Raw genomic sequence first — 14855 nt, forward strand, 5'->3', positions numbered from 1 at the left:
AACGCTCATATGGCCAACTGCAGGTTAGTCCCAGATGCGGTGACTTGAAACTCAACAACAGGTAGGTGTGCCTGCAAGCCCAAGATCCTAGGAAGAGAATAGAGAAGAGATTGCAGTGAGGCCATCCCCCTGGGGAGGTGATTTCTCATTTTCCCTCTCTGTCTCTCAGACAAGTTCACTCACCCTGAAGCAAAATCTCTCTGAAGAAAAAAAAATCCTGACAGTAACAGTAAGTGCATATAAATGTTAGAGAAAGTTGAATGACATAGATGCTTCCTGCTTCAGAGAAGGACAAATTTTCTTCCTATACTTGAAATACATTTAAAATGCTAAATAATATAAAACTTAGAAGAACTGCCAAACCTGCAACTTATAGTTAACAAATTATTGTTTTAACTGTCATCATGCAGATTTTCCCAGCAATACACAGAGACAGATTAAATCAGCTAATTAAGTATTCAGATGTAAGTGATTTTCCCCCCTCTTTCTTCAGTAATCAGAGCATTTAAAGGTTTAATAAACCCAACTACTTAAATCTCCTTGAATGGGTAACTGAGTCCTAGTGGAACCCAGGTATCTTGGGTTTTTTTTCCTCAAAGCAAGCAAACGCTTTGGAAAGAATGCATTATTATTTTTTTCTTTCTTTGCTTTATTTATTTTAGTTTCTCAGAAATAGGATCTCATTATGTTGTCTAAGCTGGCCTTGAACTTTGATCCTCCTGCTTCAGCCTCCTAAATAACTGAAACTGCAGACGTGCATTATTGTGCCAGCTAGTAATACATTATTCCTTAAAAATGATTCCTCATTGGTTTGTTTCTTTGTAACTTTCAAATTCACCTTTGTATTTAAAACAAGAACCTTTTTCCCATTGCATGACTACTAAACCCATTATGCTTAAGAGCTAGCCAGGTAAATCTCTTCAGAGCATATTGGCTGCTAAGATTGCTCTAATATAGACATCGACTTTTCTTAATCTGCAGTCTTTTTTGTTGTTGTTGTTGTTGTTGTTTGAGAGATTTTTGCTATAGGGCGCATGCACTCACCAGACAGACAGAAAGCGAGAAATCACACCCAAGGGGGGATGGCCACACCGCAGTCCTTTCTCCTCCATTCTCCTCTCAGGATCTTGGGCACACACGCACACACGCCTGGCGTGATTTAAGCCACCGGGTCCAGAACGCGAACTGTAGTCGACTTCATGGGAGTCCAGCAACATAGCCATTACACTAACTGCTGGTCCCATCTGCAGTCCTTTTTTAATTTAATTTAATTTTTATGTTGGATTTTTGCCCTAAGTGTGAGCTCACTGGAGAGACGGAGAGTAAGGGGGGTTGGCCAGACTGCAGTACCTTGTGCTCTGTTTTCCCTCTGGGTGCCTACGTGTACATAGGCACACATACCTGGTATGATTTTCAGACTTCAGTTGGCCATGTGGGAGTCCTTCAACTTAACCACCACACCACTATCTGCAGTCATTTTATGCCTCTTCTTTTCTAGACCAAAAAATCACATCAGCAAGTAAAAGGCCTCTGTCTCCTCATCCAATCAGGATCACAAAGGCAGTAGCTCGGAAGGATCCAGCCGTGAATATCATGTTAGAGAGGCCCTGCAATGGCAAGTGAGTGGCAGCGACATGACTTCGTTCTAGTTGGTTGTCTCTGGCGGTGTTTAATTTTTGAATTCCTTCAGTTCCCATAAGACAGAAGTTTGTTCTCCTTTTTGAACAAACTCTTGCCAAACTCCAAGATGGCTTAGTAAAAGAGCATGTCTATAAGCTAGGCATTGAGTGTGTTGGATCTTAAGGAGCCTTTCAGTATTCAGTAACATTTAGCTGGTTTTTACTGTTGAAAGAACCACATTGGTGGGAACCAGCAGTTAGCGTAATGGCTATGTCGCTGGACTCCCATGTAGTCGACTGCGGTTTGCGTTCTGGACCCGGTGACTTAAAACTCACGCCGGGCGCGTGTGCGTGCGTGCCCAAGATCCCGAGAGGAGGATGGAGGAGAAGGGATTGCGGCGTTACCATCCCCCCTGGGGGGTGATTTCTCGCTTTCTGTCTCTATGTCTCTCTCTGTCTGTCTGGCGAGCGCACGCGCCCTATAGTGAAAATCCCCCCCCCCCCAAAAAAAAAAAAAAGAACCATATTGGTGAATTGAGCTGGTGCTTAGTGTAAGATTTGTGTTTTAATGAATGAGGGCTTGCGGGGTAATGTATTTCTGACAGGTTCTCACTGTTCTGTAGTGCCCCTGCCCCTGCCTCCCAGTTAGCTAGGGTTGCATGTGTGCACCGCTGCACCTGAGGCTGGCCTTCGATGTGACCCCATTGCATGGCAGTGCCCTAGTGCTTGTGCCACTGCAGCTGGACCTTACTGCAAGGTTTGCTGCAGGAATTCTTAAGGAATTATGAGGGATGGGAATTCCTATCATGTCAAGGGTTAGTTCAGTGAAAAGGAGAAATGGTTGGTGAGAGGTTGTTGAGTTTTCTTCAGTGTAAGAGAGAAGTGAAAAAGAAGCCTTTGGTTCAGACCATCAGGGTAAATTATTTATCCTTGCTTATTTGATGACTTTGAGTTATTTTACCATTTTTATGTATTCTCAGTTCCTTGGATGAAAGTGTGGGCACAGAGGAGACAGCAGAGAAAAGAGAAGCCACCCTCTTCCCCCTTGTAGAGGATTCTCAGATGAAAGAAGGCCAGACTCTCCTCTCTGTCCCACCGAGCATGCGGCACAGCATTGGTGACTACTGCAGCCGTTTTGAGCAGTATCTCCGGATCATATCTCATGAGGCCATAGGCTCCTTCAACCCCTGGCTGATAGCTGAAAGGTCAGTAAAATATGTTATGTGCCTGCTTAGGAACCAATACTAGACCTTAGGTGTACAGGAAAGCTGGAGGAAGGACCAGCCAAGGTCTCGTTCTGTTCTTTTGGGGCCTGGAGTTCCAGGGGTTGGTCTTGGGCTAGTAGACCCGCTTTCTCTGCCAACCGCCTTTTGCCAGGAGATACCTCAGAGCAGCCTAGGTGAATCTACTGGAGGGAGTGCTCTGAGCCTCCTGTTCTTAGGCAGTGTCTCAGCTTGGGCTGTCCTGCAGTAACAGACTAGCACAGATCTACTTCTCACAGTTATGAAGATGAGGAGGTCTAAATCAGGATACTGTAGATTCTGTGACTGGGGAGGGCCCTCTTCCTGGCTTATGAACAGCTGCTTTCCTGTGTGTCCTCCTGTGGCAGGCAGCAAACTCTGAACTCCTCTTTATATGAGGGTGCTAATCCCATCATGGAAGTGCCAACCTCACGACTTCATCTAAACCTAATTACCTCCCAATGGCCTCTGTCTCTAAATACCATCACACTGGGGTGGGGGTTAAGGCTTCAGCATGTGAATTTGGGGGAGATAGACACTCAGCCCCTAACAGCAGAGGTATGGCATGCAGGAGTCTTCAGGGCTGATTTCCTGGTGAGGATGCTGTCCCATCAGAGAACACAGCATGTTACTAGGCATGAAGCAGTCATGCTCATGAATTCTTTGTGGTTGGGACAGACTTGCCTTTACAAGCAGCAGGCCTCTGACTTCACCACATTTTTAACCCTTCTCTCGCTTTGGGTCAACTCCATTGGGCAAGGTATTTTGTGGAGTCATTAAACAGGATTCTGCAGCTACTAAATATTTGAAGAGTAAGTAGCCGTTTATATACTAAATACTTTATTAAAAGATATGTGTGAGCACATTCTTTCATATAGGACCCAAATTTAAATCCCTCATGAATATCACTTTATTATAAACATGCAAGATACTTTTTTTCTTTGAACTAAGTAGTATACTATGATTACATTTCTTCTTCTTTTTTTAATGTAATTAATTTATTATTTTTTTTAATTTGCTATGGGGTATGTGCACTCATCAGAGACAGAGAGAGAAAAAGTGAGACATCAACCCCCTAAAGGGATGGCCACACTGCAATCCCTTCTCTCCATTCTCTTCTCGAGATTCTGGGCACACGTGCACATGCTCCATTGTGTTTTTCAGGCCACTGGGTCCAGGGCTTGAACCACACAGTCAGCCAAATGGGATCTAGCCACCTTAACCACCATGCCCCTAGCTGTCCCCTTGCATTTCTTTCTTAACCAAGTTTTAATCATATTCCCGGAACTAATTGCCTCTTTTATATTTGCTTATTCTTTTATGTATTTATTAACTTTTCCCACACACTAACCAGTAACCTCTCAATATAATTTTCCTCATGATCTGAAATAACAGTTAATTGCTATTTCTTTTTTTTTCTTTTTTTGGAGAGGTTTTTGCTATTAGGGCGCGTGCACTCACCAGAAAGACAGAGAGAGACAGAGAGACAGAAAGAGAGAAATCACCCCCCAGGGGGGATGGCCATGTCACACTCCCTTTTCCTCCATTTTCCTCTTGGGATCTTGGGCATGTACGCACACATGCCTGGTGTGAGTTTAAGCCACCATGTCCAGGACTTGAACCATGGTTGACTACATGGGAGTCCAGCAACATAGCCATTACGCTCACTGCTGGTCCCTGCTCTTTCTTGACTTCACCTTACTTTTTCTCCTGAGACCGCCTTTTCTTCTACCCCAGTCTGGGTGGCTCTTCTCCAGTTCTGCGAATGTTTCATGTCCTGGGACTTCCCTTCAATATCACCCTGAAAGTAAGGATACTTCCCTGCCTTTTAAGATTCCTTATTTTCTAGCACCCCTTTCTTCTAATCTCTTGGTTTACTCTTGTTTTGATGAAGGAGCTCCTGCTTTGTGTATTGGAGGAAATTTTTTTTTTTGAGAAGTTTTTGCTATAGGGCGTGTGCGCTCGCCAGACAGACAGAGACAGAGAGACAGAGAGTGAAATCACCCCCCGGGGGGGTGGTCACGCCGCAATCCCTTCTCCTCCAGTCTCCTCTCAGGATCTTGGGCACACATGCACACGCACCCGGCGTGAGTTTTAAGCCACCAGGTCTGGGGCGGGGACCACTGTTGACTACATGGGAGTCCAGCGACATAGCCATTATGCTAACTGCTGGTCCCGGAGGAAATTTCTTGAGACCTACAAGTTTCAAAGTGTCTGTCTTTACACTTAATTGATGATTTGGCTGAGTTTTAAATGACTGGTTTATTTTCTTCCAAAGAATGTACCTTTCTTCTTTTGTGGGGGTGGAGAAGGAATTGTCACTTAGCTGCCAGGAGTAAAGGTAGAGATCGATCAGTCTGCCTGCTTATTCTGCAAATTTCCATCCAGTTTTTTTCCTCTTCTGCCTCTCATCACTCCACTGTCACTCCACTGTCAGGATTCTCAGTGTTCTTACTTTCTGAGCCTATCTGTTGTCCTGCGAGACAAATCAGCTTACTTCTCCCTTGGCACACCACCTTACTGACTCTTTGGTGTTAGCTTCCCCTGCACTTAGTCAGTGATTAATTCAGTTAGGATTCTTCTTCTTTATATCCTCTGAAGCCTTTGAATATTTCTCATCTTTTTTTCTGGTAGGTTTATGTATTTGTTTACCTGTTTCCTTTTATTTTTGCAAGATTTTGTATAGGGTCAGGGAGAATTACTGAAACCCTCAGGTTTAACCTGAAGTCCTGAGACTTCTCTTTACTATATAGTAACGCTTCAAAACATGTGTGCCCTTTGTTCTGGTTAGGGTACACATTTGTCTTCACATGTTCTCTGAAAGATTATCTGGAGAAAGAGAAAGAGGTACACTTGACTTATTTTAAACACACAATCCTCTAGCATTCTTCCTCATTTCCTCTAACCTGTCTATACCACTTATGCTTTCTGGCATACCAGGAAATCTAAAAGTGAGGCCAGGAAGATCGACGGTCCGTTGATATTCTTACCACCTGATAAAATGGCACATTTTGTTCATAGTTGTTTTGTAGATGTCAGAAAAAAGCTCTCAGCCTATGAGGAATAATTGTTTAAAATATACAGAGCTGCTAAAATGTGCCTGCATTTTTATAGATGTTTTCCTCTGTCTTTCTTTGATCCCAGTGGCAGTGCATCTGAATATTCTAGCTCTGCATTGTTTTTTTAAATCCTGTTTTTATTTCTTACTTGAATGTTCCATAGATGAGAGGTACCTTGATCAGATCTTGAAAAAGGATCCAGAGACAGCTGATTTCATCTCAAAGCCTCTTGGGTAGAGGAGAGCTAGAGCAGATGATGTAAGTGAAAGGAAAGGAAAGGCTTACAGTGGTAGTGCTTTAGATGGAAGCAAACTCATGAGGATTCGTGACTTAAAAAAAAACCAGGAGATCTCTGGTTGAAAGGAACAGAGTGAACATGCATATTTATCTCTACTTCCTTTATTCCTAACCCCACTATACATCACTAAGAATAAGTAAAAGGCATAAGCTCATAAATGACAGCAACAAGCAGTATCAGTAAAACCTGTGAAGTCAGGAAGCAGTTAGACAAGTGATAAGTGGCTCAGTGTACAGGAGAGAGCCAGGTGACTGATGGAGGTAAAGCCGAGAACTGCGTTTGTCCGTGTTGACGGACCTTGGTTAGATTCAGGAGTAAGTACCAGATACTTGTGAAGGCACGAATGCAGATGAGCCAGAAAATAAGGGGCTCGGGTAAAAGTCTTTCTTTAAAGTGAGCAGAGTTGAGATGACCAAATGTTAGATGAAAACTATGAAAGATACATACGCTATTATAACAGATAAAAAAGAGCTGTGAGGAAGCAGGGACCAGGCAGGGAGCAGAATAAAACATTAAAAAAAATAACAGTTTATATTTTCAGAGAACTAAGTGAAGTTATTTATATTATAAAACAAGGACAGAATTCTATAGAAAGGGAACTTTCAAAAATAAAAAGTTATTAGAAATTAGAAACATGATGACTGAAATAAATTCACCAAACAGATTCAGAGAAAAAGTCAACTCAGGCAGTAGAATGAAAAAAAGAGCTAGGTAACAGAGAAGGAAAAAAAAATTTTAATTAGCGCATTCTTGGAAATCTTACTTCTGAATAATGGGAATTTTGAATGGGGGGAAGGAAAATTAGAAGATTATCAAGGAAATACGGTAGGAAAATTTCCCAGAGGGAAATATGGTCCTTTGAAAGGGTTCATCAGTTGTCTACTGTGAGTAAGTGAGTGACTGAAGCAGAATACACCGTGGCTACGTGTTATAAAAGGAAATTTGAGCATCCCAATGAAGGAAAAGACAAATGATTCCAGAGAATAAAAACAGGACACATTCAAATAATCAGAAATGAAAATGGCATATTGTGTTCAGTAGCAACAGTAGAAGCTAGAAGGGATTATAGCATAATTCCAAAGTTTAACCTAGTGAAATTATCAATTAAAGATACAGGTAGAATAAAACAATTTTAAGTGTGTGAAGTGTTCAGATGTTTAGTTCTCATGCCTAGTTCTCAACTGGTAGAGGATGTATGCCACCATGCAAGTGGGACATTAAGAAGGAGACTTGGGGTATAGGAAACTTGGGTACCAGTGTGGAACTTCCAGAAAAAATGGCAAAAATCACTTCTAGGAGACGAATTTTCCCATGGATGTAGAAAGCAACTATAAGATGGAAATAGGGGGATAGAGGGACCAGCAGTTGGCATAATGGCTACGTCGCTGGACTTCCATGTAGTCGACTGTGGTTTGAGTCCCAGACTCGGTGGCTTAAACTCACACTAGGCGCGTGTGTGTGCGTCCCCAAGATCCCAAGAGGCGAATGGAAGCGAAGGGATTGTGGCGTGGCCATCCCTCCCTGGGGGGTGATTTCTCGCTTTCTGTCTGTCTTTCTGGCAAGTGCATGCGCCCTGTAGCAAAAGCCTCTCAAAAAAAAGAAAGAAAGAAATAGGGGGTTAGAGAACTCCAGGAGGAATGGTTCCCTAGGGACAAAGGCAAAGTGGGGAGAATTAAAAAAAAAAAAAAAAGAATACATTACCTGATGTAGTACGTATTGGAAATATTGTATTTCTCTCAGAGTTTTGCATTAAGTTAGTGATAGGAATATAGAAATGAAGCAGATTTAAAAAACAATTGCTTCTGCTTCTTTAAAAGGCAAAAATGAGGAATTGCTTCTGCTTCTAGTAATGACACACTTGGTAATTTGGACCATCTCTCCCACTGAGGATAACTGTTAATAGAAAGGCTATATTAAAAGAAAGATATATGCACCATCAAGAAGTTAACTAGGTAATGAAGAATAACTGGGCCAGGATCCTGGAGAAGACAGACCCAGGGAGGCTAGCCCGTTGCTTGGTACAGGATAGTTAATTCTGGAGGGAGATGAGTAGCATTTTTGACAGAGGTTGCCAGGATGGCAGAATTTTCCTGGTGAACTTTCCTCACTTTTGATGGGGACCTTGAAAGTTCTCCCTCTAGAGGTATGGGTGACCTGAGTATAAACAGGGCCCACTCTCAGCTCCAAACCGTCCTAGCTCCTGAGACCGAGTTGAGCCGATTCTAAGTTGTTGTCACCCCCTAGGCACCAGGCACAAGCAAATACTCATTTTCTCTGGAGGAGAAGAACGTCGTCTTAGGACTCAACTTATTTTTATGATTTTCAAATACAGTGTCTGGTATAATAGAGAAAAATAACCAGCTGGTAGACAGACCCAGAGCAACTCCAGGAGGCACTATTTCACATGCATGGAAATAACTGTGCCTGGTATGTTCATAGAAATAGAAGAGACGACTTGGAATTCTGGCAGAGAACTAGGGGCTAAACAAAATCCAGATATACACTCTAGAAGGAAGAATGCAGTTTCTGAAACAAGGACCTCACTGGATGGGCTCAGTAGCAAATGAGATCCATCCGAAGAGGAAATTTGAGACTTAGAACCTAGGACAGAAGAAAATACCCAGAGCAGTGTGTGGAGACACACACCAAAAAAGATGGAAATGAAAGAAGAGAGGGAGAGGGTAAGGGTTACAGAGGAAGGATAAAGTCAAGTCTGATATAAGGACTCTAAAACATTTGTGGAAATATGAAAGTATGAGTTTATTTTATTTTGGTGCAAAACTTTTTACACTCTACGTAAGTGTTCATAAAGTGCATTTTCCATGAACTTTGTGAAGATCTCTCCTATCTATGTGGTTGAGTCTCAGAGGAGAGAGAATGAATCAGAAACAATATCCAAAGAAATAATGGCTATCACTTCTCCAAAGACAGAAGACATGAAGCCATAGATTCAAGAGGCTTTAAAACCCACGTCTATGATACCCAGCTAAACATAAGTGTTCTTGGAAAAATCAGAGACAGAAATCTTAAAGTCAGTTGGAAGGAGGAAAAAAGTATAAAACAAAAACCGTAGAAGCTGGACAATCTGGCATCTTTTAAAGTTCCAGTCCAGGGGCCGGCAGGTGGCATGGTGGTTAAGGTGCTGGCCTCCCACCTGGCTGGCGGAGGTTGAGTCCCAGACCTGGCAGCTTGCATGAGTGTGCATGCCCAAAATCCCAAGAGGAGAAAGGGACTGCGGTATGGCCATCCCTCCTGGGGAGAATGATTTCTCACTTTCCCTTACTCTAGTGAGCACGTGCGGCCTATAGTAAAAACCTTTATGAAAAAAGAAAAAATTAACAGGAGCCAGCAGATGGCCTGGTGGTTAAGATGCTGGACTCCCACATGAATGACCATGGTTTGAGTCCTGGACCTACATGAATGAGGTTTGTGTCCGGGCCGTGGTGGCTGGGCTTGCTTCCTCACTTCTCTCTCTCTCTCTCTCTCTCTCTCTCTGGTGAATAAGAAAATAATGATGAGGGCCAGCAGGTGGCATGGTGGTTAAGGGCACTGGACTCCCACATGGCTGAGTCCTGGACCTGGTGGCTTGCCTTCTCACTTCCCCACCACCACCCCTTCCTGTCTCTCACTCTGTCCCTCTCTGGTCAAAGTAAAACAAATAAGTAAATAGATAGATAGATTAAAATAAATAAGTAAGTAGATGGATAGACAGATGGACAGATAGATGATGGGTAGATAGATAAAATGATCCTTGAAAAATATTTTAAAATACAGTAGCATAAAAAGTCAGAAAAGGGACAAACGGAGTTAGTGCTCTAAGGTTCTTGCTTTGTTTGGGGAAAAGGTAAGAATGTAAGTGTTGGACATTAGGCCAAGGATGCTTACAGGGTGACCACTAAAAGAATAGTAAAAGTGAATACAACATCCAAGCTAATAGAGAAAATTTAATATTTTAAATATTTGCACAATCTAAAGGTAAGAAAAGAGAGAACAAATAGAGCAATAGAAAATGCTTAGTATTTTAGTAGTATTAACCTGAGTATGTCAGAATAATGTTAAATGAAAAGGAATGTACATGCTAATTAAAGGACAAAGATCATCAGATCAGCAGAAACAAAACAACTGGGGTGGAAATGGGGTGGAAGGGATAAGAGGGGGGAAGAGTCTGCATCTACCTTTTTTGTATAATTCTGACTTTTTTTTTTTTTTTTTTTTTTTTTTTGAGAGGTTTTTGCAATAGGGCACGTGCGCTCGCCAGACAGAAAGAGAGAGACAGAAAGCGAGAAATCACCCCCCAAGGGGGATGGTCATGCCGCAATCCCTTCTCCTCCATTCTCCTCTCGGGATCTTGGGCACACACGCACATGCGCCTGGTGTGAGTTTTAAGCCTCCGGGTCCGGGACTCGAACCGTGGTCAACTACATGGGAGTCCAGCGACATAGCCATTACGCTAACTGCTGGTCCCTAATTCTGACTTTTGAACCATATTAATGTTTTTCTGTACATCCACCTCCTGTAGTCAACAGGATGGGAGAGCCCTAAATTGGAATCCAAACAGAAAAATGAGCTTAACTGTGTTTCAGATAAATAACATTATTAATACTAAAGGTCACAGAGATGGTTTTGAACTAGTCTAATTTTTTTATTTTTAGGGTTTTTGCCATAGGCTGCTTTCTCTTGCTGGAGATAGACAGTGAGAGGGAAAGTGAGAAACAACCCTCCAGAGGGGAGGGCCACATTGCAATCCTTTCTCCACTCTCCACCTGGGATTCTGGGTGCACACACACACACACATGCCCAGTGTGATTTTCAAGGTGCTGTGTATGGGGACTCAAATTGTAGTTGACCATGTGGGAGTCCAGCACCTTAACTACTACGCACCTGCTGGCCTCCAGCCCAAGTCACTTTGAACCCAGTATTTAGACTGTGTACCCTCTGGCTGGAGACAAAAAGAACTGTAAAAAGAGTGAATTTTAGTTGGTAGGCTTTTTTTATGTAGTGGACTATCCTAGCAATTCTAAAACTACATTATATTTTATAATTGATCAAATAAGTACAAGGTGTCTAGAGGGAGGCTAGAATGAATCTTCTGTTGGATTGGAATTGTGGTGGTACGTACGAATGCATGGGTTTTGACAGATCTAGAAAGAGAGTGTGTTTGTCTGCTGAGAAGGCCTAGAAGCTGAGGCACAACAGCAATGAGCATGCCTGATAGCCAGATCTCAGTCTCCATGAAAAGATGACCATTGCTCCTTGGAGAATTGATTCCAAGGCTGGGACAATATGCGATGAGTCTGGAAATGTTATACTAGAAGTGTTCAAAGAATGCTGGGAGCATGTCAAGAGATACAGGAATCAGCTGGAAGGGCTCCTACTGGCCAAATCTGGGATATTTTTGAGCATCAAAATAAGTAAAAATAGAGATGGGTTATACATCATCAAATAAGACTCTAAGACTGTATGGATATGAAAGAAAGACTGAAGAAACGAATGCAGAGATAAATAAGGGTGACGAGGAAGCTCTTAAGTAGAATGCCAGCTATTAAGTGAAGAAGGAATGATGAAATTAGAAAATTGGTTTTTGGCAACCCAGTAGAAATTGATTCAGACAATTTGATGAGAAACAGGTTTTTTACATGGTCTCAAAGTATCTTGGAAAATAATAACTTTACAAGAAAGAAAAGTGGTAGACATTAACATAACCAAATTCACTGGGACTAGCAGTTAGCGTAATGGCTATGTTGCTGGACTCCCACGTAGTCTACCACGGTTCGCGTCCCGGACCCGGTGGCTTAAAACTCACACCGGGTGCGTGTGCGTGCGTGCCCAGGATCCTGAGAGGAGAATGGAGGAGAAGGGATTGCGGTGTGGCCATCCCCCCGGGGGGTGATTTCTCGCTTTCTGTCTGTCTCTCTGTCTCTCTGTCTGGCAAGCGCACACACCCTATAGTGGAAAAAAAAAAAAACCTCAAAAACAAAAAGCAAACAAATTCACCACCGTCAGTAATGGGACAAATAAACAGGCCTCACCAAGGGGACGCAGGATTCCGTCCATGGCATTTGTTCCCAAAATGTATAGCCTGGATCTGATCATAAGGAAACCTCAGGCAATCCCAAACTGAGGGACGTTGTACCAAGCATGGTAAGGCAAAGCAAGCCTGAAGAACTATTTCAGATTCAAGTGGACTAAAGAGACATGGCAGCAAAATGTAGTATGTAATCCTGGGTTGAAAATCCTGGACCTGAAGGTGTTTTCTTTTCTAGAACATTATTGAACAAGGCAGGACCAGCAGTTGGCATAAGGGCTATGTCACTGGACTCCTATGTAGTAGACCGCAGTTCGGGTCCCAGACCCGGTGGCTTAAACTCACACTAGGCACATGTGCGTGTGTGCCCAAGATCCTGAGAGAGTGGAGGAGAAGAGATTGTGTTGTGGCCATCCCCTGTGGGGGGTGATTTCTTGCTTTCTGTCTGTCTCTGTCTTTCTGGTGAGCACACACACCCTATAGCAAAAACCTTCCCCCCAAAAATAAATAAATTTGAACAAAGTGTGTAAATAAGATAGAACAATACTTTGTTATCAGTGTTAATTGTATAATTTTTGTGCTTGAACCTGCTTATTTAAGAGAATGCTCTTGGGACCAGCAGTTAGCGTAATGGCTATGTCGCTGGACTCCCACGTAGTTGACCGCAGTTCAAGTCCTGGACCTGGTGGCTTAAACTCAGACCGGGCGCATGTGCGTACGTGCCCAAGATCCCAAGAGGAGAATGGAGGACAAGGGATTTTGTGGCATGGCCATCCCTTCTGGTGGGTGATTTCTCACGTTCTGTCTCTCTGTCTCTCTCTGTCTATCTGGCAAGTGCGCACGCCCTATAGCAGAAACCTCTCCAAAAAAGAAAAAAGAGAGAGAGAGAATGCTCTTGGGACCAGCAGATAGTGTAGCAGTTATGTCACTGGACTGACTCCCACATGGCTAGGTGCAGTTCAGGTTCCAGACCCAGTGGCTTAAAAATCATGCTGGATGCGTGTGCTTGTGTGTGTGTCTAAGATCCTGGGAAGAGAAGGGAGTAGAAGGGATTGTGGCATGGCCATCCCCCCAAGGGGTTGATTTCTCACTTGTCCCTCACTGGTCTGTCTGCCTGTCTCTGGTGAGCACATGCTCCCTAAGGCCAAAACCTTTTTTTTTTTTTTTTTTAATTCTTGTTTTGAGGAAGTATGCACTCAAGTACTTGAGGGATATCAAATCTGCAACTTATTTATAATCAGTTCAGAAAGAAAAAGTGTATAAGTGTGAGGAAAGAGAGGGGGGAACACAGACTGGCCCTCTTCTGTAGAGAAGGCACACCCTTTCCTCTCTCAGGCAGTAAGGCAGCTGTCAAAGTAGATCTGAACTGGACCTGGGTCGCAGCTAATTTCCAGTTACCTCTGGTTTCAAACATATCTATGTATAAGAGGTCTTCAAAAGCTCATGGAAAAATGCCTATTACCAAAAAACTTTGTATGAATTTGAGAATTGTTTTGCACCAAAATAAACTCTTACTTTAATTCTGTTTTTCTATGAGTTTTTCATAGCCCCCTGGTGTGTTATGGCTCCTTTCTCGCAGGACTTTGGGATCTAAGCGTCGCCATCTTAATATCTGGGAGAGCAAGGCCCCTGACCTTGTTTTATTTCTTGGGAAGTCTCTTGGCTATTCTTGGCCTTTTGATCCACTTAAATTTTAGGGCTGACTTGTGGATTACCCAGCTGAGAGAGCGACTGGTCCCCACGTTTGGCTGTTTGTACCATTAGCTGTGTTGTCTGTCTTCTAGCTTTTCAGAAGAGCTGGTGGATGAAGCTCTTGGGTCTGTGGCTGCAGAGCTTCAGGATGCGTGTGAAGATTATGCAGAAGCTGTGTTCACCTCGGAGTTCTTAGAGGCGGCTATGTAAAGGCTTTCCAAGGCAGGGCCCCGTGTCACACTGCACAAGGGACGACGCCAGCCTTTGTTAAGGCCACAGGAACTCTTCATCCTCCGCCATCCATCCAGGCCCAGAAGGTGCTGTCCACTGAGAGAACAGAAATGCCAGGGAGGTCATACTCACTGCATTTTCTCATTGCCAGAGCAGGGGCTCCGGAAGTTTGTGATGGAATACATTACATTTCCCAGTGCCCAGGAAATGTGGATTGATTATGACAATATAATATTTTCCAAATATACAATTCTCCTATCGAATGTTACGCTCATTCCTCTGGTGCAGTTTGGTGGTGCAGGTGTTTGAGAGGGAATAGCTGAGCACACCAAACACCGGCGTGCACGTTGCTCTTGACCCGCAGCAGCATCAACGTCAGCCCAGTGCTGTGACTCTGGCCCCGTCACCCGGCTCCTGTCTTCCGTCCTTGGCAACTTCTCTGTCAGGCATTGTCAGGACGCGTGTGCCAACTGGGTTGCAGGAGTTTTGTAAGCTGCCAGACCTCTGCCCTGTGGAGCTTATGGAAAACAGGAACCCGCCAGTTACACATGCATAGTAATAAACTCAACATTTCTTTAGCCTTCAGTCCCTAGATGACTTGGCATTCCACATTGTCTGCTCCTCACAGTCTTTTTTTTTTTTTTTTTTTTTGCTGTGTGTGGACACATTCTGATATAAAGCACTTTCTCT

At 43.3% G+C, this 14855-nt stretch overlaps 1 protein-coding gene across 5 annotated transcripts in view; it reads left to right on the forward strand.

Moving 5' to 3' along the window:
* Window positions 1-14580, forward strand: part of KIAA0753 (KIAA0753 ortholog) — an 86687-nt gene extending 72107 nt beyond the window's left edge. For all 5 annotated transcript variants that reach the window (XM_014582795.2, XM_006165139.3, XM_006165136.3 and 2 more), the window contains 3 exons: window positions 1499-1619; window positions 2600-2824; window positions 14027-14580. In XM_014582795.2, the coding sequence (XP_014438281.1) occupies window positions 1499-1619; window positions 2600-2824; window positions 14027-14144 (464 nt within the window). In that variant the 3' untranslated portion in view covers window positions 14145-14580. The remainder of the gene's footprint in view (window positions 1-1498; window positions 1620-2599; window positions 2825-14026) is intronic.
* Window positions 14581-14855: the final 275 nt, after the last annotated feature.

This window comes from Tupaia chinensis, unplaced genomic scaffold, assembly GCF_000334495.1.
Source record: "Tupaia chinensis unplaced genomic scaffold, TupChi_1.0 Scaffold143814_1, whole genome shotgun sequence".
Taxonomy (NCBI): domain Eukaryota; kingdom Metazoa; phylum Chordata; class Mammalia; order Scandentia; family Tupaiidae; genus Tupaia; species Tupaia belangeri.